The following is a 22,625-nucleotide window of genomic DNA, read 5'->3' as shown; positions in this document are numbered from 1 at the left end:
TATGTGTGCTTAGTCACTCCATTGTGTCTGACTGTTTGTGACCCCATGGACTGTAGCCTGCCAGGCTCCTCTGACCATGGGGATTCTCCAGGCAAGAATACTGGAGTGGGTTGCCATGCCCTCCTCCAGGGGATCTTCACAACCCAGGGATCGACCCCAGGTCTCTTGCATTGCAGGCGGATTTTTTACCGCCTGAGCCACCAGGAAGCCCAAGTATATATAAGGGGGTGTTGACTTATATAATAGGATATGAGTGAGAGCAGGTGAATAACTGCCAGCCTTCTCTCTGGTGAATGGTGTCTTTTTATTCTCTCAAACCTGGGTTGTAAGTGAATCTCCTCTTGCAGATGGAGGCAAATATACCGTCCACGACTCCCAGGCCCCCAGTCTGAGCTTAGAGGGTGAGAACTCCCCCTCCAGCCCCACTGGACATGACTGGGAGATGAATTATCAAGAGGCAGCAATCTACCTCCAGGTGAGTATCTCCCGGGCAGCACCTGGCCCTTCTTGCCACGTGTTGGTGGAGACGGGGAGCCAGGCTCTGTTGGATGCATGCCCAGAAATCCAGTTCTGGCTTTGGTGCTCCGTGTGTGACCTTCTCATTTCATAAGATCACACCGGGAGAGCCAAGCTGGCTGTGCCCGTGGGCTTGTTCCCAGGACCTGGTGTGTGGCCCTGCCTGCCCCCAGGTTCTCTAGTCTGTCCATTTGGCTGCCCCCTGCCCTGCTCCCTCTTCTGGAGAGGCTGGTTCTCAGGAGGGAACTCGTCTATCTGCTGAGTCCAGCTGACTCAGTGTGCAGGGTCTGGAGATGTTTATTCTTCCTGTTTCTCCTGCTGCTGCTTTCATATTTGCTATTCCATGCTTGGTTTTTGTTTTTAAACAAATTTTAAATTCTTTATAATTCTGTCTGGTAAGTGTATCTTAATTTATTTAACTATCCTGATAAGGTTGGATATTTTCTCTTTTTATATTTCCCTTACTGTATATTATGCATTTCCCTGTTATAAATTATAATATGAGGACAATCTATGTCTTCAGCTATTTCTCTCTTTTTCTCTTTAATATCGAGGATTATTTTATTAGGAAACACTCCAAGAAGTAGAATCAGCGGGTCGAAGGAATCGACATTTTTTAGGGCCTTTGGTATACAGTATTGAATACTCTCAAAAGGGAATATTGCCTGTTAACTGCTAATCTCACTGTCTATGGCATTTTCACCTTAATCTTGTCATTTTTGTCATTATAAGATTTCAGCTTCTGCTGAAATTTCAGCATTGAATAAGGATTTGGGTGAGGAAATGGGATTTTTCTTAAGTTCATTTGAATGATCACTTTCCCCTAATCTTTTTTTTCTTTGAAGCAGCTCTCCCTTTTAAGTATTTGCTTTTCTATTTTCAAAGAAAATTTAATGAAATTCAGATACTTATTTGATAGCTGTTCAGGTGTCTGTGTGTTTCTAACGTTTTATGGCTGTACTTCTCAAGGAATGGGTTTTGATTCAGGTTAAGGCAGAAATTATTCAGGTTAAGTAGAAATGTTTTCGGGAGATTTTAGCAAGCTTGGGCATGCCTGTTGACGTTGCAGGATCACTCTATACACTGTCACCCTCTCTAAGGTTGAACAGGTGCTAGATAAGAGGCCAGGATGGATCAGAATACAGAATTAGAATCACTGCTTGGTAATTGCCTCTTTCCTTAAGCAGGTGAGAACATTAGTAATAAAAATGGCTATCATCAAATAATAAATGCTGGAGAAGATGTGGGGGAAGGGGAACTCTCCTACACTTTTGGTGGGAATGTAAATTGGTACAGACATTAAGGAAAACAGTATGTAAGTGTCTTAAAAAAACTAAAAATAGAGCTACTATATGATCCAGCAATCCCACTCCAGGATATATATTTGGAGGAAAAAAAATCCTCTAATTCAAAAAGGTGTGTGTACCTCAGTGTTTATAGTAGCACTATTTACAATAGCCAAGGCATGGAGACAACCCAACAACCAAGTGCCCCTCAACAGACAATTGATTTGAGAAGATGTGGTATATAATACATACACACACATATATGAGCAGTGGAATATTACTCAGCCATAATAAAGAAGGAAATGTTGCCACGTGCCATAGTGTGGATAGACCTAGAGAATATTACTAAGTGAAGTAAGTCAGCTAGAGAAAGAGAAATGTTATATAACTTCTAAGTGGAATCTAAAAAATAATACAAATGGATCTATATACCAAAAAAAGACTAAGTTAAGTATGTACTTGCTGATCTCTCTAACAATCTTACCAGCAGTTTGGTCATCTCCCAGTTCATACACCTGAGACTCCCGGGGGCTAGTGAGTCCAAAGCCAGCCAGCTGGTAAACTGCCAAGCTTGGATTTAAACCGTGTCCATCCGGCCTCCGAATGATGTTCTTTCTTCTCTACGTGGTAGCCACATTTCTGTACCTGACCTCATGTAGTCACTCAAAAATGGGCCATGTCTTTAGGGGAAAAGAGGTTACAGAACAGAAGGTATCATATGGTGACTTTTAATATATAAGTTATATATAATTTTATATAATGTGTGTCTATGTATGCACAGATACCCATTCACATCTGGAAACTTATTTGTCAGAATATTAAAGGTGATTATTTTTGGCTGATGGAATTTTTACTACCTTATAATTTTGTGTATTACTTGAATTTTTTTTCTTTTTTACAAAAAGATGCATCCTCTTGTAAAATTAAAACTAAAAGCAGAGCTTGGATCCCCGTGGACAGTGGTTTCTGGCTTGGAGGACGGTGTTAGAGGGCGTCCGATAGCTGTTTCTGCGCTTGCGGATGGGCTGCAGCACAGCCCCTGAGCCAGCTTGTTAGTGTGCTTGGGTGACTGGCCCCTTGCTGTTCTGCGGCTATCTGGTGCCTGTGGTTTCCTCTCTTCCTAAATTTACCTGTTAACTCACTCACCCACAGGAGCCGTGTGCTCGGAGCTCCTGTTGCCTCCAAGACCCTCCTAGTTTTCTTTGTGGACTTCTGCCCCAGGGAGCAGAGATTAAAGGCCTGGAAGTCACATACCGCTGGCCTGGCTTCTTATTTTTCCTAATCATAAAATTTCCTAGTTCGTGATCAGCCTCTAGGAAATAAGGCCAGTGTTCTTAGTGCACACGTGCTCAGTCATGTCCGACTCTTTGCGACCCCATGGACTGTAGCCCACTAGGCTCCTCTGTCCTTGGGATTTTTCAGGCAAGAGTACTGGAGTGGGTTGCCATTTCCTCCTCCAGAGGACCTTCCCAACCCAGGGATCGAACCCAGGTTTTTTGCGTCTTCAACATTGGCAGGTGATTCTTTACCACCGCACCACCTGGGAAGCCTTAGCATCGGAGTCAGGATAGGGACCCAGATCCTATTTCACTTGGTCCTTGCTGGGGAAGGCCTCATCTTCCATCTGCCCTGCTGCTGCTGCTGCTAAGTCGCTTCAGTCGTGTCCGACTCTGTGCGACCCCATAGATGGCAGCCCACCAGGCTCCCCCATCCCTGGGATTCTCCAGGCAAGAACACTGGAGTTGGTTGCCATTTCCTTCTCCAATGCATGAAAGTGAAGAGTGAAAGTGAAGTTGCTCAGTCGTGTCCAACTCTTAGTGACCCCGTGGACTGCAGCCTACCAGGCTCCGTCCATGGGATTTTCCAGGCAAGAGTACTGGAGTGGGTTGCCATTGCCTTCTCCGTCCATCTGCCCTGAGGCAATTCCAAGTCCCCGAGGTCAGATTTGAGAGCTCCATGTCAGTGGTTTCCTCTTGCCAGACCTTCATCCCTGGCTACCTGTTGGAAGAAATTACCCGAGAATTGCATTTTCTAGAAGTCCAAGCCAGAAGCTCCCCAGGCAACCATGTGCGACCCCTGTGGCCAGGGCGGTGGTGGTGAAAACCACAGCCGGCACAGATCACAGGACGGGGAGCGAGGCTTGCCCAGCTCACCCACCGTGTGACTCCAGGATGTTTGTTCCCTGCCCTGTCGAGTCTGTGGTTTGCCTTTTATTTTTTTTGATCATGAGGATAGTGATGTATCTGGCTTCAGGGAAGTGACTCGCTTGAAGTTCCACTGCAAACCACAGCCAAGGTCAGAGCTCCCAGCCGACTCCCAGCTACTGGACAGTCCTCGGCCTAACAGGCGCCTGGAGAATGATCTCTTGCAGAAATGCTTCATCTTACCAAACATCTATTAAACGCCCACTATGTGCACCAGACACTGCCAACTGAGGTCTTGACTATATCTCTTGCTCTCCCAGTTCTCTGTAACAAGCTTGGAGAGCTGAAGCCACCTCCAGCTAGCACAGGAGCCCACTGGCCAGAGCTCCTTCCATGGCACCATGTGCCACCTGGCCCAGAGACACTTCTTCCTGTTAACCTGGCTTTGTAACTTCTGGAGGAATCACCGGGCACGAATGTGTTAGTTTCACTTTTGCCAGAACAAGGGTTTATGAGGATGGTTGCATGTGGCCTCATCCCACAAGAGCCAAATATTGGAATAGTTGAAGGTCTGCCTGCATTCAAGAACACCCAGAATGCTTTTGGAAAGGCTCTGGGTGTCCCTTCTGGGGCTCTGACCCTTTTCTCCTCTAGAGATTGGAGCCAAGGGCAAGAGCCTCTGTTCTGAGTGTGCTGAGAGTGAATGAGATAGGTTCTCCTGACTCAGCATCATTGGTGTTTAGGACGGGATAATTCTTTGTTGTGAGGGGCTGCCCTGTGCATTTTAACAGCATCCCTGGAACTGACCCTCTGGATGCCAGCAACACCCCCCAGGTGTGACAACTACACGTGTCTCCAGCCCTGGGGTGGAGTCAGGGGAGGGCAGGTGGTCAACACTGCCCCCAATTGAGAAGCACTGAAGCAAGGCAATGCATGAAAAGTAAATGCTGTCTATGTGTACGCTGCTGGATGGGGTACTGAGGTGATGAAGTTGATGAGGTGGGACCTCTTTTACTTAGACCTGTGCCCACCAACCTCAGGGAGGCAGTGAAGATCCCCTACCTCCCCCAGAAGACCGATCCTAACAGGGAGGGTCATCAGCTTGTATTCTCAAGTGGACCATTCCCCAGGCTCCATCATTTGTTTTCTGCATCATCAGCAGGAGGCCAAGAATAGACAGAACAGGGCTGCTGGAACCAGGCTGCCTGGCTGTATGGGCTTGGGTGCTACGGAAGTTCCCTGTCACTGCTGTCAAATGAGAAGAAATAGAAGCACTTACCTGGAAGACAAATTGTCAGGACTGAAAGGAATGTCGGGGCTCAGTGGAAGGCACTCAGTGGGGCCAGCCGCTGTCTCGTTACTATTGGGATGAAAGCATCAAGGGCTTAGGAAATAAGGTGGAAATAGAGTCAGTTAAGAAGTAAGGGGACTTCCCTGTTGGTTCAGTAGTTGAGAAGACTTTGCCTTCCAATGCAGGGGGTGCAGATTCCATCCCTAGCTGGGGAGCCAAGATCCCATATGCCTCATGGTCAAAAAGCAAAAAAAAAAAAAAAAAAAAAAAACAACAACAACACATAAAACAGAAGCAATATTGTAACAAATTCAACAAAAACTTTAAAAATGGTCCCACATCCAAAAACTCTTTAAAAAGATAAATGGGATGGGGAAAGCTGAATAAACCAGGATTTTGATAAAGGGACCCTCAAGCTTTCCCCTCAATGTTACTAGCTTAAAGTAAATAATAACAGGTCACCTCTTCAGGGAGCTTTCCGTGTGCCAGACGCTGTCCTAAGAGCCCTGGGAGTAAGTACGGTCGATCGTTAACCCATGGATGGTTGTAAAGGTGAAAGAACAGTTTCCATGTTGCCCAGGGAGAAGGGGGCGGAGCCAGGACACAGTCATGACTAGTTTACCCCAGACCCCGGGCACTTAACATCCCACACCTGAGAGTGAGACTTCGGTCTCAGAAGGGACCAGATGCGCCCGCTTCCCTTTGATCTCTTGCGCGTTTTATCCTTTGAGTCCTCCGACTAGTTTTGGAAAGAAGCAAGTCTTTGAAGCCGCATCAGTGGCAAGGGCGAGACCTGAGGGGTGTTCTAAGCTGTGAAGAGAATACTTTATTTTCCGTCCTCTCTGGCCTGAAGCTCCACCCACCTGCCAAGGGCCCGCCCCTTTCCCCCGCCCACCACACGTCCCACATCCCCAGCCACTTCTGCATCCCAGGCGCACTGCTTCCCGCGGGCTCACGCGACTCTCGCTCTTTCAGGAAGGCGAGAATAACGACAAGTTCTTCACCCACCCCAAGAACGCCAAAGCTCTGGCGGCCTACCTCTTCGCACACAACCACCTCTTCTACCTGATGGAGCTGTCCGCGGCCTTGCTCCTGCTGCTGCTCTCCCTGTGCGAGGCTCCCGCCGTCCCCGCGCTCCGGCTGGGCATTTACGTGAGTGTCCCGGTGGCCGCGAGCCGCGGCTCTCTGGGGGTTTCGGGGGTGGGAAGGCGGGCAGAGTAACTCAAGCCTGAAAGGGAACATTCTGGAAGGGGAGACACCCCACGGATTTCAAACGGGGAGGCCCTGGGAGTAGCTGGCTCACCAGTCTTGCCTGGGGTCCCCGCCTGAGGGAATGCACCACCCCCAGTCTCCCTGGGATTCCCTTCCCTTGTAACTTCCAAGGAGGGGCAGGGGCCGCCCTCGGACTGCCTCACTTAGGACCCGTGGCCATGCTTTGGCTCCAGGTGAACAGCATACCTGATCAGCAGTCCCGCCCGCTGTCTCCAAAGAAAAGCCAGCAGGTGCGCTCACTTCTCCTACTGGGGAGTGGCTGATGACGCTGCGTCTCCTTCATGCCCTGTGGCTGCAGGTCCACGCAACCCTGGAGCTGTTCGCCCTGGTGGTGGTCGTGTTTGAACTCTGCATGAAGTTGCGGTGGCTGGGCCTTCACACCTTCATCCGGCACAGAAGGACCATGGTCAAGGTGATGTGTTCATCTCTTTCCAGCATTTCCTTGTCAACTTCAAGCCTGTATCCTCAGTTCAACTGCAAATCCCCCATGCGCTGCGAAGCGTAACTCTGGGTCCCGGAGCTCACCATGCTTCCAGCTTTGCTCTGGGTGTCACGGTGGTGCTAACAGTAGCTAACATGATCCAGTATTTAGTTCAGGCCAAGCACCAGCATGGTGACCTTTGTGGGAAATGTGTTACTATTCCTAGTTTACATCCAGCCAGTTGCAAGAGAATGGGATCTGGATCCCGGAGAGCTGGGATTCCAAAGCAGCCTGGTGTGGCCTCCACAGCCGTGCCAGTCAATGCCATATTGTCCACTTTCTCTGTAGCAGAGAGAGACATAGGTTGGGATATGTCAGAGTGGTATTTAGCAGTGTCAGAAGCGCACACACTTGACGGGGAGGATGTGCCCAAGGAATTGGAGATCAGGATGTGCCGAAGACCCCAGGGGCCCTCAGGGGGTAGCTAGAACCAGGGGGTGGGTGGCTGCGGCCTGCGGAGTGGTGGTTTTGTTCAGCGGGTACCCTCTAATGAGCTGCTGGGAGCATCGATCACCCTGAAGCTTGTTCTCCTGGGCCAGCAGCAGTGGACTTCTCTGCCTGATGTTGGGGGAGGTGAGAGAGGGCGAGGGAAGGGCTTCTCTGGACTCCCCTCCGGGATGGGGAGGACTGGCGGGGGCCAGTATCTAGCCGGCCCTCTGTCTGGGCCTGGGGCGCAGGGGCTGACAGTGCGCTGTGCCCGGCCTCCCCCAGACCTCCGTGCTGGTGGTGCAGTTCGTGGAGGCCATCGTGGTGTTGGTACGGCAGACGTCACACATGCGGGTGACCCGGGCGCTGCGCTGCATCTTCCTGGTGGACTGTCGGTACTGCGGCGGCGTCCGGCGGTAAGGCCTGGGGAGGAGCTGCTCACTCAGGTGCTCTCACGGCCCAACCTGGCCCCCTGGGTCCGTGGAGCCAGTGAGTCACTTAGTGAGTAGGTCCCTCCTGCACTTGGCTAGGTCACAGTCCTGATCACTTCCCTCTGCCATTCGACCCTCACAGAGAGGAGGGTGGGCCTCCCACTGCAGGGCGCTCTCCCATCATTACCTGTGCTTCTCTGGGGCTCCCGGCACAGTATCTGCCCAAACACAGCCTGCAGCAGGAGCTCAGTGAAGTCTGCGCGACTCAGCAGGCAGTCCTGACACCTTCCCTGGGACTGGGGGACTGAACTCAAAACAGGCCATTAACCTAAGTTCAAGCTGAGTTTTTTTTTTTTTTTTTTAATGATTTTGTTTATTTTTTGTCAGTGCTGGGTCTTCGTTGCTGCACGGGCTTTTCTCTAGTTGCAGTGCGAGGGCTTCTCATTGCCGTGGCTTCTCTTGTTGCAGAGCATGGGCTCTAGGCGCTCAGGCTTCAATAGTTGTGGCTCTCCAGCTCTAGAGCACAGGCTCAGTAGTTGTGGTTCATGGGCTTAGTTGCTCTGAGGCATATAGGATCTTCCCAGACCAGGGATCGAACCCATGTCCCCTGCATTGGCAGGTGGATTCTTCACCACTGAGCCACCAGGGAAGCCCCCGACTGAGTTTTGAGAATCCATCTAGAAAACCTGTTGGCTGGGGTCCTGTGAATGAGAGCGGGCTAGCCATTCACTCTTGGTGAAGTTGCTCAGTCGTGTCCAACTCTTTGAGATCCCATGGACTATGGTCTACCAGGTTCCTCCATCCATGGAATTTTCCAGGCAAGAGTCCTAGAGTGGGTTGCCATTTCCTTCTCCAGGGGATCTTCCGGACCCAGGGGTCGAACCCAGGTCCCCCTCATTGCAGGCAGACACTTCACTGTCTGATCCACTGGGGAAGCCCATGGGGTCACTCTTGGTTCCCTGTCTGCAAAACCGGAGACACATGTCCTCGGACTGAATGGCCCTGAAATGTCTTCCTGCATACCGTGCAGACTGACCTTGGCACCTGAGGCCATGTACCCGGCCCTGGCCTGCCTGCTCCATCCCTTGCAGGCACTTGCCTGCTTGGGCTCAGTAAGCGCCACGCCTGCCCTGGTTCTTTGCCCATCACTGCCTGAGTGGAAGTCCTAGGAGATCACTAAGCATGCCGTCACAAGCCAGGGTGCGGTGGGATTTAGCGTTCCAGGGGTTGGGAGCACCAGGCCCCCATCTCAACAGGGCACCCCTCACTGAGCAGTCCCAGACCATGTCCCTGGGCCCTAGCCCACCGCCCCTCACCCTCCTGGCCCTGTCTCCCCCCCAGCAACCTGCGTCAGATGTTTCAGTCCCTGCCGCCCTTCATGGACATCCTCCTGCTTCTCCTCTTCTTCATGATCATTTTCGCCATCCTCGGTGAGTTTTTTCCTGAGCCCCAGTACGCAGGCAGTCTCTAAAAGCAAACTCATCGTTGAGAAAAAAGGCACTTTGATGGTTTTAGAAATTCTGGAAGGTTTTCAGAACGATAGAAACACTTGTGGACTCCCGCTTAGGAAATGCGGTATTGGGGGGAAGAAAAAAATAGAAGCCACCTTTGTAACCTTTCTTGATCTCAGTTCCCTTTTGCTCCCAGGGGTGCCCCCGGCCTTTATTCACGCTGATGCGTGGAGATGTAAGCCATTCATTTTCACTACAGTGTTGTGATCCAATACGTGAATATACCCACGCTTATTTATCACTTCCTCCGTTGGTGGGCATTTTCCTCTATTGCAGATCACATTGCTGCGAACATTCTCCTGCCTTTCCCGGTGCGCACACAGGGGAGATTCCTCTACAGCATATGCCTGGGACCTTAGGGTCAACATAGTTCAGCTTCACTAGGTGTTAAAGCAAGGTCATGCCCTTTCTAACACCGAGGAGGCCTTGCCTCTTCAGATAAGATCAAGTATTGATGCAATTCCCACATTCAGACATGGGCTTTAGACAGTGGCAGTCTCAGAACACGGCAGGGGAGCCCAAGGTCCCTTCCCTGGTGCTCAGATGGCAGAGACAGTGGAACCAGAGGGCCGTGACTCTAAGGCCCCCGCCAGTGCTGAAACCCCCAGACTCTCGTGACACTCTGTTCCCTGAGCCATTGACTCCCACCTACCCCACCCCACTCTGGATAGAATTTCCTTGGTGTTCCGAGGGGCTGACTTCCCTTAGGGGCAGAGTTTCAGGATTTCAAGGGCTCAGGGGAATAGCCCATTGCAAGAGGGAGGAAATTGATGGTGCCCCCACCTTGGACCCTCAGCTGCAGAACAGTGGGGTCCCTTTGAAGTTGTTACTTGGCTGTCATGTTCTCAAAACCAAAGATTGCAAACCAGCAGTCTGGGTTCCAGACCCAGCCTATGGATGAGTTTTGTTTGGTCTGAAAGTGTTGAGCCAGCATTTTATGTTTTATTTTATTAAGTTTTTTTTTTTCTTTTTTTTGATGTGGACCATTTTTTAAAGTCTTTATTGAATGTGTTACAACATTGCTTCTGTTTACATTTTTTTGGTTTTTGGGGCACGAGATATGTGGGATCTTAGCTGCCTGACGGGATTGAACCTGCACCCCGTCCACTGGCAGGTGAAGTCTTAAAAAAAATTAATTTTTATTTTTATTTAATATATATTTTAAAATGTTTGTTTATTTATTTGGCTGCTCCAAGTCTTAGTTGCAGCATTTGTGATCTAGTTCCCCGACCAGGGATCCAACCTGGTCCCCTGCACTGGGAGCTGAGTCTTAGTCTCTGGACCACTGGGGAAGTCCTTTGAGCCAGCATTTTTAAAAACTAGATTTTTTAACATGAAAATACAGATTTCCAGCCTTAAAATCTTAAATTTTTTTTTAAACTTCTATTTTTTAAAAAAAAATTGACATGTAATCGACATAACACTGTATTAGTTCCAGGTGTACAGCATAATGGTTTATTATGAACATAACTGCAGAATGATCTGGTTAACAACATCATCTTTATACATAATTATAGTTTTTTTTTCCCTTCTGATGAGAACTTTAAGATCTACTCTCCCAGCAACTTTGAAACCCACAATAATGGTGTCATTAACTAGAGTCACTGCTTTGCACATCCAGCCTTTGTGTTTTTTGGCTGCACGGTACAGCACATAGGATCTTAGTTCCCTGACCAGGGATCCCCAGCCCCCTGCAGTGGAAGCACAGGGTCCTAAACGCTGGACCACCAGAAAGGTCCCCAACTAGCCTTTTTTAATAATAGCTATAGTGGTGCTTGGATCACGTTCCCGAATGGCAGCAGGTACCTGGTGCCTTCAGTCAGAGCATGCGTTGTGCTCTGCCTCGGTCCCCACCACGCCCTATGCTTTCCCTCTGCCCACTGCTCTCATTTACATTTATTCGTATTGACATCTGGGTTTGGGACTTCTGCTCTAACCTATGTTTCCCACCACCTTCTTCTAGGTTTCTACTTATTCTCCCCTAATCCTTCAGACCCCGTAAGTAATCAGTGCGTTTGTCTGTGTCTTGCTGTATGTGGGACCTTTTCACTTCAGGCCAGGCGGCTGGACTGACCTCCCCGCCACCAGCCGTGTTAGGAAGGGATGCCCTGCTTGGTTTCTCATCATCGCTTATGGCACCTGAACGTTCAGTTCCTTCTTTGAGCGCCAGGGGCATCCCCTGTCCTGTCGTTGAGAGGGATGTTTCCAGGATCAAATCTGGAACACTGAAACATTTTGGCAGAGGAGTGGTGGAGGAGAGCCCAGCTCATTGTGCAGAACATGTGATTCTCTGGGAGACAAGTCCCAAGGCCAGGTGTCTGCTTCTGCCAGAAGCATTGAGCTCAGGAAGGAGGCAGCCTTGGACTCCGAGTTTGCTTGTTCTTCTGCCATCCTTCAGGGATCCCTCGGGAGGAGGAAGGGATGGGTGGGGTGGGGTGGGGGAGGGCAGGGCTCTGGAGATGACCCCCTGCACACACCCCGTTCCGGTGGTGTGTGCCGTTGGCTGGCACCCATGTGTCCTCTGGCCCTCCTGTCCCCACAGTACTTCAGCACCCTGGAGAACAGCATCATCAGTCTGTTTGTCCTTCTGACCACCGCCAAGTAAGTTTGGGCTCTGCTTTGGCTTCTGCCTGCCCTCTGGTAGTGCCCAGGGTTGTCTCCTTTTCAGCCAAGGGTATTCCACGTCTTGGCTCAGATGGGTGCTCAGGGCCACCATGAGGGATGGGAGTGGCCTGGTGAGCTGAGAGTAGGGGAGGGGCGGGGGAGGAGCAGGCAGAAAGAGGGATGTCCTTAGAGAAAGCAGAGACTGGCAGACATGGGCCTTGCGGGTAATGCTCTGCAAATACAGCTTCCCAGACGTGATGATGCCCTCCTACTCCCGGAACCCCTGGTCCTGCGTCTTCTTCATCGTGTACCTCTCCATTGAGCTGTACTTTATCATGAACCTGGTGAGTGGCCTTGGCTTCTGTTCTGAGGACCAGCCCCAGCCATCGCTGTGCTGGGCATCGTGGGGATAAAGTAGGGGTGGCCATCCACCTCCGAGGGTGGAACACAGGGGAAGGAAGTCCTAGACCCTAGTCAGGTGTGGTGTGACTAGGAATGCCCTGTCAGGACTTGAGTTCAGCCGGTTACCAGCAGTAACTAGCCTCTCTGGGTTAGTGCTGCTGCTGCTGACAGTGCTAGAGCTTGTCATTCGTTCGCTCACTTTTTCATTTATTTGACTGCACTGGGTGGGTCTTCATTTCGGCCTGTGGGATCTTTAGTTGTGGCATGCGGGATCTAGTTTCCTGACCAAGGGATTGAACCCGGGCGCCCCGCGTTAGGAGCACAGAGTCCTGGACCACCAAGGAAGTCCCAGAGCTGGAGTTGAAACCAAAACTACCCTGGAACCTTTTCCTTCTCAGGGCGAACATATAATACCTGGAAAAGCTGACACTTCTGAAGCCTTAGTCAGGTACTATGCCAAGTGCTTTATGGATAGAGGTTAAATAATTTAACACTCAAACCCTAGATGTCTGATTATGATTCTCAATTTATAGCTGAGGAAACTGAGGATCAGACCGATAGGGTGAGTCAGCCTTGCCTGCACAGCTCGGGTGGCCAGGTGAGCTGGTCTGATTCCAGAGCCCTGCTCTTAACCACCCCATCCCACTGTACGCACATGCCAGGAATGTCCTGTGTATTTCTACCCTGTTTATTATGAACCCCTGGGAAACCCAATACAGAACACGTTCCTTTAAGGACAGTGTGTAGTCCCCATGCACACTGGGAACTTTGGAGGTGTTTTTGGAGGCTCGACTGGCCACCAGGAGTGTTCCTGCCATCAGCAGATCACCTTCTCCCAGACCAGGCCATCAGGCTGGTGCTGAGACCAGAATTATAAGGAAGAGGACTTACCAAGTCTTGCATTTATTTTTATACTTCTGATGAGCATCCCCAAACCAGTCACCACAGTCAGGCCCGGTTTAGAAATGGAAAACACTTTCTCTGGGGGTAGACTTGTGCTTTTGCTGCTAAGTCACATCAGTCGTGTCTGACTCCTTGTGACCCCATAGACGGCAGCCCACCAGGCTCCCGTCCCTGCCTTAAAATGTGATGTCTTAAGCAGGAAAATATTTTCTTTTTTTAATTTCTCAAGACCCAAAATAAGTATGTTGGATATCTGTTTGTATATCTTAGAGTTCTTTTGTACCGTTGTTAGTTTAGAATCCTAAAAATAGCGTTATGTGTAATTATTTGCTTTAACAGGTATTTTGAACTGTGAAAATACAGGGTATGAGTCAGCCATTGCGGGCCCAAACCTGGCCTACCACCTGTTTTTGTCAATAAAGTTTTATTGGCACATGGCCATGCCCATTCATTTGCATATAGCCTATGAATGCTTTCATGCTACACCCACAGGGTTGAGTGATTTCTACAGAGACCATCTTGCCTGCAGAGCCTCACATATTTGCTCTCTGGCCCTTTACAGAAAAAGTTTGCTGACTCCTTTGATCTAAAGGGAAATGTAGGGGGCCAGTTTGAAGGGATGGAAAGGGAAATGTAGGGGGCCAGTTTGAGGGGATGGAAAGGCAAATATATTTCAAAATATTTTTGAAATATTTTGAAAGAAGCCTCAAAAAGGCTTCTTTCAAATTCTGCTCCCGCCCTCCCATCGCCCTCTGATAACGCAGGCTGTGTTGTCTACATGCTGACTTTGGAACTGGGCACTTCCAGAACCTTGTGCCCTTGAGTGCAGGCCACCTCTTGCCCCTCATTTCTAGGGCCACACAGACTCAGCAGGAGAAGGAACATGGGGACAGGGGAGGAAGGGACAGCGATGTCCCTCCCTGCTCTGAGGTTGGGAGGGCACAGGATGGGCACACAGCCTCCCCGGCTGTCACACAGACCTAAATGGGGCAAAGGCCCCAGCGTGTTCCCCTCACAGCTTCTCTCCCCTTATAAAACTGCCCAGGCAGGGATGAGCTATACAGGCAGAGAAGAAAAACTGGGGGAAAATGTAATAGTGTTTTCACGAATCTGTAGAGGGGAAATTTACAACGGCAATGAATGACCTTCTCCTAAGACTTGGAGATGAACTTCCTACACCTGGCCAGGGGAGAGGCTCTTCTCAACCTGCCTTCCTAGGGTGGCTGGAGGAGCGCCCTCTGGAGGCTGGGGAACTGTTCCCTAGCTCCCTGAGGCCCAGTCGGCATGGGTACCAGGTCTCTGCTCTTCCCTCTCAGCTCCTGGCCGTGGTATTTGACACCTTCAATGACATCGAGAAACGCAAGTTCAAGTCTTTGCTGCTACACAAGCGAACTGCCATCCAGCACGCCTACCGCCTGCTTGTCAGCCAGCGGGTAGGGGGGTTCCAGGGGCTGAGCCAGGGAGGGGGGTTGGTCCTTGTTCTCCTGCCCTTCCTCCCCCTACCTCCACCCCACCTCCCAATATCTGCTAAGCGTAGAAGGGACAGCAGCTTCAGAAACCAGGGGTCCTACCCTTGGGAGAACAGAGAGAGAACAGGGTGCCCTGGGATCCCACGTGATGCAGGACATCGGGCATGGCTCCCCCCAGGGGAAGGGGCAGCTGGACTCTGCGTTTACCTGTGTTCCACGTGGCCATCTTCCCTCTCTCCCCAGAGGCCTGCCGGCATCTCCTACAGGCAGTTCGAAGGCCTGATGCGTTTCTACAAGCCCCGGATGAGTGCGGGGGAGCGCTATCTCACCTTCAAGGCCCTGAATCAGAGCAACACGCCACTGCTCAGGTGAGGGATCCCAAGTGGGTGCAGTACAGCCGAAGGAGGCCTTGACAAGAGGCTCTGGGGTGCCTGGCGGGCAGAGAGGCCCTTAGACACTTAGTTTTCTTTGCAGAGCGTTTTATGCACATAGACCCTATTGCTCAGGATTCTTCTTACAAATGACAGAGTCCAACCCACGTCCAATTTAAATTCACAACAAGAAAGGAATGTATTGGCTAGTAGAATGGACTGGCCCAGCTGCTCACCCTCGAGCCATGAGCAAGCTGGGTAGTTGCATGTGAACAGATCCACAGAGCACCGTGAACAACACACACACACACACAGCCCTGGCACAGCCTCAGAACGGGCCCCGAGCTGTCCACGGTCAGTCTTGGTCTTCTGGCTGCTGATGACCAAAACCCTTTTCTTTTCGATTTGAGAAGCAGCAGGCCTGCTGTAGAGATGAGGGTGAGAGAGCTCGGTCTGGGCTGACCTCTCAGCCCCCGTTGTTCTAGTTAGTCCTCTGCCAAAGGATGCTCCATCCTTGTCTGACAGTGGTAGTCATTCGGGGGCTGGCTCTCTGGGGAACGCAAGCCAGTGGTAGTCAGTGTAGATTGAGAGGATGAAGTATCAATAGTCTGGGGGAAGGAGGAGATGAAAAGCCAGCAGGTACCCGTCCCCTGGGCCCCAATGGGCTGGGACTCTCAGATGTCACCCCCTCCACCTCTCGAAGGTGACCGTAGGCAGGTGGGTGTGAGAAACACTGAAGCTCTGTGGGAACGTACCCTGATTTTTTTTTTTCTTTTGCCCTTTCTTGTTGCTTATGACAGCCTGAAGGACTTTCATGATATTTATGAAGTTGCCGCCTTAAAGTGGAAGGTGGGTGCTCTCCGGGGAGGGACCAGGCCGACGGTTCCATGGGAGGGGGATGAGGCCGGTCCAGCTCTCGGCTGGGCGCCATGCATTGTAGAGAGAACAGGTGGCCCCCGGCCAAATCTGCCCATCCCCCTGCAATATGCCATCCCGGTTAAGAGCCCTGAGTCTCAGACCCCATTAGTCGCTGTGTGGCGTCCGGCAGGTTATGGAACCTTTCCGAGGCTTGTCTCGCCTGGGAAGTGGGGCCATGAGAGCCCTACCCTGCTGCGTTAGTTTCAGGATCATGTAAAATAATGCCAGTGCACAGCACACTGCAAAGGCCGGCAGGCCTCGGCTGGCTTGGTTGTTCTGTAGATCCCTGAGTGTTTTCGTGGTTTCCCGAGTTAGTCAGAGAGCAGGAAAGGAAAGCGGCACCCTGGTCCCCAGGGCTGGGATCCAGTCCCTGGTCCTAACTCTCTCCCCCATGGCCCTGTTCCTCGGTCAGGCAAAGAGAAATAGAGAACACTGGTTTGATGAGCTTCCCAGGACAGCATTCCTCATCTTCAAAGGTAAGGCTGACCTGAACGTTGCGTCCTGACTGCTGGGGACGAATGGAGGTTTCCAGAGGCCACTGATGAAGATTTAAAGAACATGACCAGAGTGGGTGGGTGGGTGTGTGTGTACACGCGCACATGCATATGAACTGTCTGTGTGTGTAAAAGAGAGTGTGATGACCCCAGCAGAGAATTAGTATTGGACTAGGGAGGGAAATCAGTAACGTAAAAACCAAACAAAAAAGAATTGTGGGTTATTTTTTCGACTATTATTGAATAGTTCAATCAATATTGAACTATTATTCGTTGAAGGAAATGTATACAAAGTTAGATAATTAGAAGAAAAGGAACGTCTACCACACAGAGATAATCAGTATTAATTTTCTGATGTGTTTTCTTTTGTTACGGGTTATTTTCTATGCCTTTTAAAAACAGTAGAGGGGATTACATTATACATTCTGTTGTGAAACATGCCTTTTACAATAGAGTTTTTACCTTCCTCTTGTATCAGGATATATAGTTAGTGTATCTGATCAATGCTTGTATCATATAAAATTAAAATTTTTAACATCTGAGTCCACCGTATCATTTACCTAGTAGTTTTCTCTGAATTTCATGCCAGTTTTGAAGTTCCACACAGGATATGTTTAGCTCACAGGGGTTACAGTTCAGCTGTTTTGAACAAGAGTTAAAATGGCCAGACTCCCCTGGCGGTCGAGTGGTTAAGATGCCGTGCTTCCAATGCAGGGGGCTCAGGTTCTGTCCCTGGTTGGGGACGTTCCCCGTGCTGCTCAGTGTGGCCAAAATAAAAAACCAGTTAAAATGGTATATCCTATTTTGGGATTTCTCCCAAGATAGGATAGAACTTTGAGCACAGCTGTTACTATTCCATGTTCTTTAGCAAGTTTTCCATTCCATTGGGAAGATACGTTATTCAAGTGGATGAGTAAACAGCGCCAGGTCTAGGCCAGGAGCAAACTTGAAGTTTCAGGAGCAGCCAGCAAAACCCTGTTCTGTTCTGTCACAGCTCCAGGTTGCCCAGGCTCTTCCCAGAGCAGTTGTTGCCAATGGCAGTGTTGTCCAGGGGCATAAGAATGGGCGTTCCTCTGAGAGCAGGCCCTTCCTTTTTCATCCCCTGGACATAAACACCCCATTTGCTTCCATGCATGACATATGTGGTTGGTGATTATGTACTTACACGTGAAAATTTCACTGTTACCATTTCTTCTTTTCAAACAGGAATTAATATCCTTGTGAAGTCCAAGGCCTTCCAGTATTTCATGTGTAAGTGTGAAGTGCCACAGCTCTAGGTCTCTGTCCTCCTGAGTCTTACTGCTCCAGAAGGTGGAGGGGCGAGGGCTAAGTCATGCCATTGGCTTTTCATCATAGAAAATTCCAAGCACGTGTGATGGTGGAGGGGCTGTGATGAGCAGCCATGTACCCATCCCCCAGCTTCAACAGTGATCATCTCCTGGCCAGTCTTTCTCGTCCATCTAATCCCCTCATCCAGTTCATCACCCCTTCTCCAGACCTGGGGTTTTGGGAATCAAATTCCAGAACCACAGATTGTGGTTGGTTGACACGTCACTTTGACCTGTTTTAATCTGTAGGTTTCTCCCCCATCCATTTTTTCCCTCTTGCAGTATTTAGTTGAAGAAGCAGGATTGTTTGTCCTTCAGCCTTGTTTTCGCATGTTCCTCTGTTGCTTATGTCCTGTAGTTTGGTAGTTAGAGCTAGAGCTGTGTTGTCCAACATGGCAGCCATTAGCCACACATGGCTATTTGAACTTAAGCCAACTAAAATTACAAATTCAGTTCCCATCACAGTAGCCGAAGTCTGAGCACTCAGTAACCACATCTGGTTAATGATGACCAGTGGGACTGCACAGATGCAGACTGTTCTACTCATCCAGGGGTTTGGTGGGATTCACCCTTTCTGAGGAGGTCTGGTTCCATTTAATGGGAAATGGTGTTTAGAGATCACAGTCAGAGATGCTAACAGTACGTGTTGCTTGGAGTTGGTTATTGTTTCCATGGTAGGTTTTTTTTTTTTTTTTTTTTTATAAAGATAAACTAGCTTGTGAATTTTTCTTGATATAATTTTGGACTATAGGATTTTTACCTAACTCCATCATCCTTTCATATCTAAGTTCCCAGGCTTAAAATCCTAGTTCCCAGCAATACTGACACAACCACTCACTTGCTATATCTCACAGTCCACACTGTGTCTCCACACATAGTCCACTCTGTGGACTCGACCCAGTCCACATGGAGTCTCCAAAGAACAATACCAACACAACCCTAACCATTGAAATTGTTAGAAACACCACTGCAGGGACAAACATTTAGATGACTACGTCTTAAGGTCAGCCGGAATAGTTTTTCTCCACGTGGGTACGTCACCATCTAGATGCATGTTTAGATTTATTTCAAAAAAATTTTGCTTTTTAATGTTTCCAATGTTGTGTTGGTTTCTGCCTTTCAATAACACGAATCAGCCATAATTATACATATATCCCCTCCCACTTGAACTTCCCTCTCCTCCCATACCACCCCTTTAGGTCACCCTAGAGCACCAGCCTGGGCTCTCTGTGTTAACGGCAGCCTCTCACCAGGGTCCACTTTACACAATAATGTGTCTGTGCTCTTGTTTTCTCTCCATGGTCCCACCATCTGCCTCCCCCACTGTGTGCACAAGTCCATTCTCTACATGTGCATCTCCATTCCTTCCCGCAGATAGGTTCATCGGTGCTGTTTATTTCTTTTTTTAAAACAATGTTTAGGGGACTTCCCTGGTGGCCCAGGAGTTAAGACTGTGCTCCCACTGCAGGGGGCGGGGGTTTGATCCGCGGTTGGGGGAACTGGGAGCCCACACGCTGTGTGGCACGGCCAAAATAAAATGAAGTGATGGAGCATTTAAACGTTATTTTAGAGATTGCTTTTTACATTTAATTTTGCTTTATAATTATGTAAATACATATATATGATTACAAGTCAGATCTACCAGACAAAATATATTCAAGGAAGTCTCATTTAATCCTGTCACCTCCCCCAGTGGGTAACTTGTGTTATACTTTATGCTTCCATTTTTAAAAACTAAAGTAGGTGCATATATGCACATTTTCCTGTCTTAAATAAACTAGCACAGTTTATACACTTTTTTCAGCTTTGCTTTTTTTCAGTTAACAATATGTCCTAAAGACCACACCATATTAATACATAGAGATGTTCTTCATTTTTTAAAATATTTAAGTGTTTAATTGCTGATGATAGTTTTTTCTTTCTTTTCTATGGATATGATACATTTACTTCATGAATTTTTTTTTAACTTGTTTTATTTTTTTAAATTGTGAAAGTGTGATAACACATTTACAGGAGACTTGGAAAATATAGAACAAAATTACATATGGTTCCATTATATGTTACAATTATATATTACATTATATATTATATATTACAATTAAGTAGATACATTAAGATTTTTAGTTGGAGTTTCAATATCAAACTCTTCAAAAATTTAGTGATATAGATAGAAAAGTAGAAGGATATAGTGGACCTGAAAAGCCCTATGAACCAGTTCAACATAATTAAGATTTATGGTTGACAGTATACCACTTCATGGATGTACTCATAGTTTATTCACCCAGCCTCCTGTCCATCATTTAGGCTGTTTCCAGTTTCTTTGCAACCACAAATAGCTCTTCAGTAAACAGCTTTCAGCATATGTCATTCTGTTTTTGCCAGTGTCTCATTGGGGTGGATCCCATAAGTGGGATTGCTAGACGAAAGGCCAAGTGCATGTGCAAGTTTGCTAATTAGTTCCTGGAGTCATTGAAAGAGCAGATGTCTCTAGGGAGAAACATGTCAGTACTCAAACCCTTTGTATGTGGTCCATCTTATACATCAGCTTGGAATAAGCTGCAGGTTTTATGGAAACAGTTTTTAAAATTTTTATCAATTAAAATAGTTTCTACTGTACTGGAACATCTTAACTGGTATCCCTACAGTGACAGAGAGCGTGTCTTTAGAAATCTGTAGCTGTTTTCTAAGTGAAACCACCGGTCGATGTAGCTCATGGTAAAAGCACTCAGCAGGAAGGCACCTGTTATCTGGGTGTAGGGAGCCGCCCTGCATTCTCTCAGAGTTGCCTATAAACTAACCAGGGGCTGCAGCTGTGACCTGTGGATTTCCGCACCCACCTGTGCTCGCTCTCTCATGAGCCTGTCTGTTGCAGATTTGGTGGTAGCGGTCAACGGGGTCTGGATCCTCGTGGAGACCTTCATGCTGAAAGGTGAGCCCGGCAAGGGGACTGGCCTGTCCTGTGGGTACACCTGGCCCACCTGTTTTTTTTATTTATTTGCAACTGTGCTGGGTCTTTGTTGCTGGCTGTGGGGTTTCTCTGGTTGTGGAGAGTAGGGGCTTGTCTCTGTTGCGGTGCACAGGCTTCTCACTGCAGTGGCTTCTCTTGCCGTGGAGCACGGGCTTTAGGCACGTGGGCTTCAGTAGTTGCGGCATGTGGGCTCGGTGGTTGCGGCTCCCAGGCTCTTTGAGCATGGGCTTAGTTGCTGCCCTGCATATGGGATCTCTCCCAACCAGGGATCGAACCCATGTCCCCTGCACTGGCAGGCAGATTCTTAACCACTGGACCAGGGAAGCCCCTCGCCCACCTCTTCAACTGCTGCCCCTTTTCTTACAGGTGGGAACTTCGTCTCCAGGCACGTGCCGTGGAGTCACCTCGTCTTTCTGACTAGTAAGTTTCTGACATGGCCTTGGTCTTGTCCTCGCCACTGGCTGGAACCTCCTTCTGGGTTAGGGTCTCCTGGCTCTTCTCTAAAGCAGGGAAGTGTCAGCAGCAGGGAAGCAAAAATTGAGTCTGATTCTCCCCCGTCCCTGTTCTAAACTCTTTGGTGGTTGCCCACTGCCCTTTGGACCAAGTCCCTGTGCTGGGCGTGACTCACAGGGCCACGGGGGCCCCTTCAGCCTTCATTTGAGGCCTCGTCTGTCACCAGCACCACCCCGCCTTGTCCCCCAGAACACATCCTACTCCCCAGGACCCCCTGCCCTCTCTTACCCCTGGGCCTCTGCCTGGGTGTCTCCTCTGCCAGTGCACTCATCCCCTCACCACACCCCTCTGCCTGACACTCCTCTCCCCCCATCATGTCTAAACATTAGACATGACTAGTAACGCCGTGTCCCAAATTGTTTTCATTCTTCTTAAAAAGTGGGACTTCAACTGCCTTGATCAGTACCCTCTGGCGTCCTCTGCGGAGTTCAGAGTAGCATAGGGACTCAGCACACACACTCGGGTCAGAGGGCCCTGGGGGTCCATTCCTGGCTGTGCCTCTTGTGTGACCCGAAGTCCCCTCCCCAGCTCCCCCTTCACCTCCTCCTCTCATCATGTTCCAGGGACTCCCACCTTCCTTCTGCCTCTTAAGCAGGCCAAGACCACATCTAGGCTGGCCCCTGATTGTTTCAAATGTAACACCTCCCCCAGTGTAACATACTCATTCCCTGTCTTCCTCTAAACTCTAAGCACCCAGTGCAATGCCTGGCACGGAAGTCATGCTCAGGAAATATCCGTCAGATGGACAGACAGTGCCTGGCACCCCCCGCCCCCAGACAGCGGGAGCACATGCTGGTCTTGTTAGCAGGCGGCCCTGGGTGGGCAGCATCTGGGCCTGGCCCTGCTCCAGGGCCCACACTTTCACTGCGGGCGCAGGTGGGATGTGGGTGTCTGCAGGACACACGACCAGACCTTAGGAGAGTCCTGAGAAGAGACAGGCCAGGTGTGGGGGAGGCCACAGTAGGGCCCCTGCTCACTGCCTCCTCCTGCTCACAGTCTATGCGGTAGAGCTGTTCCTGAAAGTTGCCGGCCTGGGCCCCATTGAGTACCTGTCCTCAGGATGGAACCTGTGAGTACAGAGCATGTGTCGCTCCTTTTTTTTTTTTTTTTTTAAATATTTATTTATTTATTTGACTGTGGAGGGTCTTAGTTGTGGCGCCCAGCGTCTTCAGTCTTTGCAGCATGTGGGATCTAGTTCCCTGACCAGGGATTGAACACAGGCCCCCTGCCTCGGGAGCAAGGAGTTCTAGCCCCTGGACCACCAAGGAGGTCCCCAGAGCATGTTTCTCAACCACGT

General features: G+C 49.4%; 1 protein-coding gene across 8 annotated transcripts in view; it reads left to right on the top strand.

Moving 5' to 3' along the window:
* The window catches only part of TPCN1 (two pore segment channel 1), a 60,604-nt gene that overhangs the window by 27,947 nt on the left and 10,032 nt on the right, over window positions 1-22,625 (top strand). For 7 of the 8 annotated variants that reach the window (XM_027566645.1, XM_027566643.1, XM_027566642.1 and 4 more), the window contains 16 exons: window positions 348-475; window positions 6,213-6,389; window positions 6,808-6,921; window positions 7,702-7,832; window positions 9,189-9,277; window positions 11,322-11,356; window positions 11,901-11,959; window positions 12,207-12,306; window positions 14,584-14,700; window positions 14,980-15,104; window positions 15,908-15,956; window positions 16,438-16,501; window positions 17,726-17,770; window positions 20,720-20,776; window positions 21,182-21,235; window positions 22,325-22,397. In XM_027566645.1, coding sequence (XP_027422446.1) covers window positions 348-475; window positions 6,213-6,389; window positions 6,808-6,921; window positions 7,702-7,832; window positions 9,189-9,277; window positions 11,322-11,356; window positions 11,901-11,959; window positions 12,207-12,306; window positions 14,584-14,700; window positions 14,980-15,104; window positions 15,908-15,956; window positions 16,438-16,501; window positions 17,726-17,770; window positions 20,720-20,776; window positions 21,182-21,235; window positions 22,325-22,397 — 1,417 coding nt within the window. The remainder of the gene's footprint in view (window positions 1-347; window positions 476-6,212; window positions 6,390-6,807; window positions 6,922-7,701; window positions 7,833-9,188; window positions 9,278-11,321; window positions 11,357-11,900; window positions 11,960-12,206; window positions 12,307-14,583; window positions 14,701-14,979; window positions 15,105-15,907; window positions 15,957-16,437; window positions 16,502-17,725; window positions 17,771-20,719; window positions 20,777-21,181; window positions 21,236-22,324; window positions 22,398-22,625) is intronic. The other variant, XM_027566649.1, reaches the window with a different exon arrangement.

The sequence above is a fragment of the Bos indicus x Bos taurus genome, chromosome 17 (assembly GCF_003369695.1).
Source record: "Bos indicus x Bos taurus breed Angus x Brahman F1 hybrid chromosome 17, Bos_hybrid_MaternalHap_v2.0, whole genome shotgun sequence".
Classification (NCBI taxonomy): Eukaryota; Metazoa; Chordata; class Mammalia; order Artiodactyla; family Bovidae; genus Bos; species Bos indicus x Bos taurus.
This window is presented reverse-complemented; position numbering and strand designations above follow the sequence as displayed.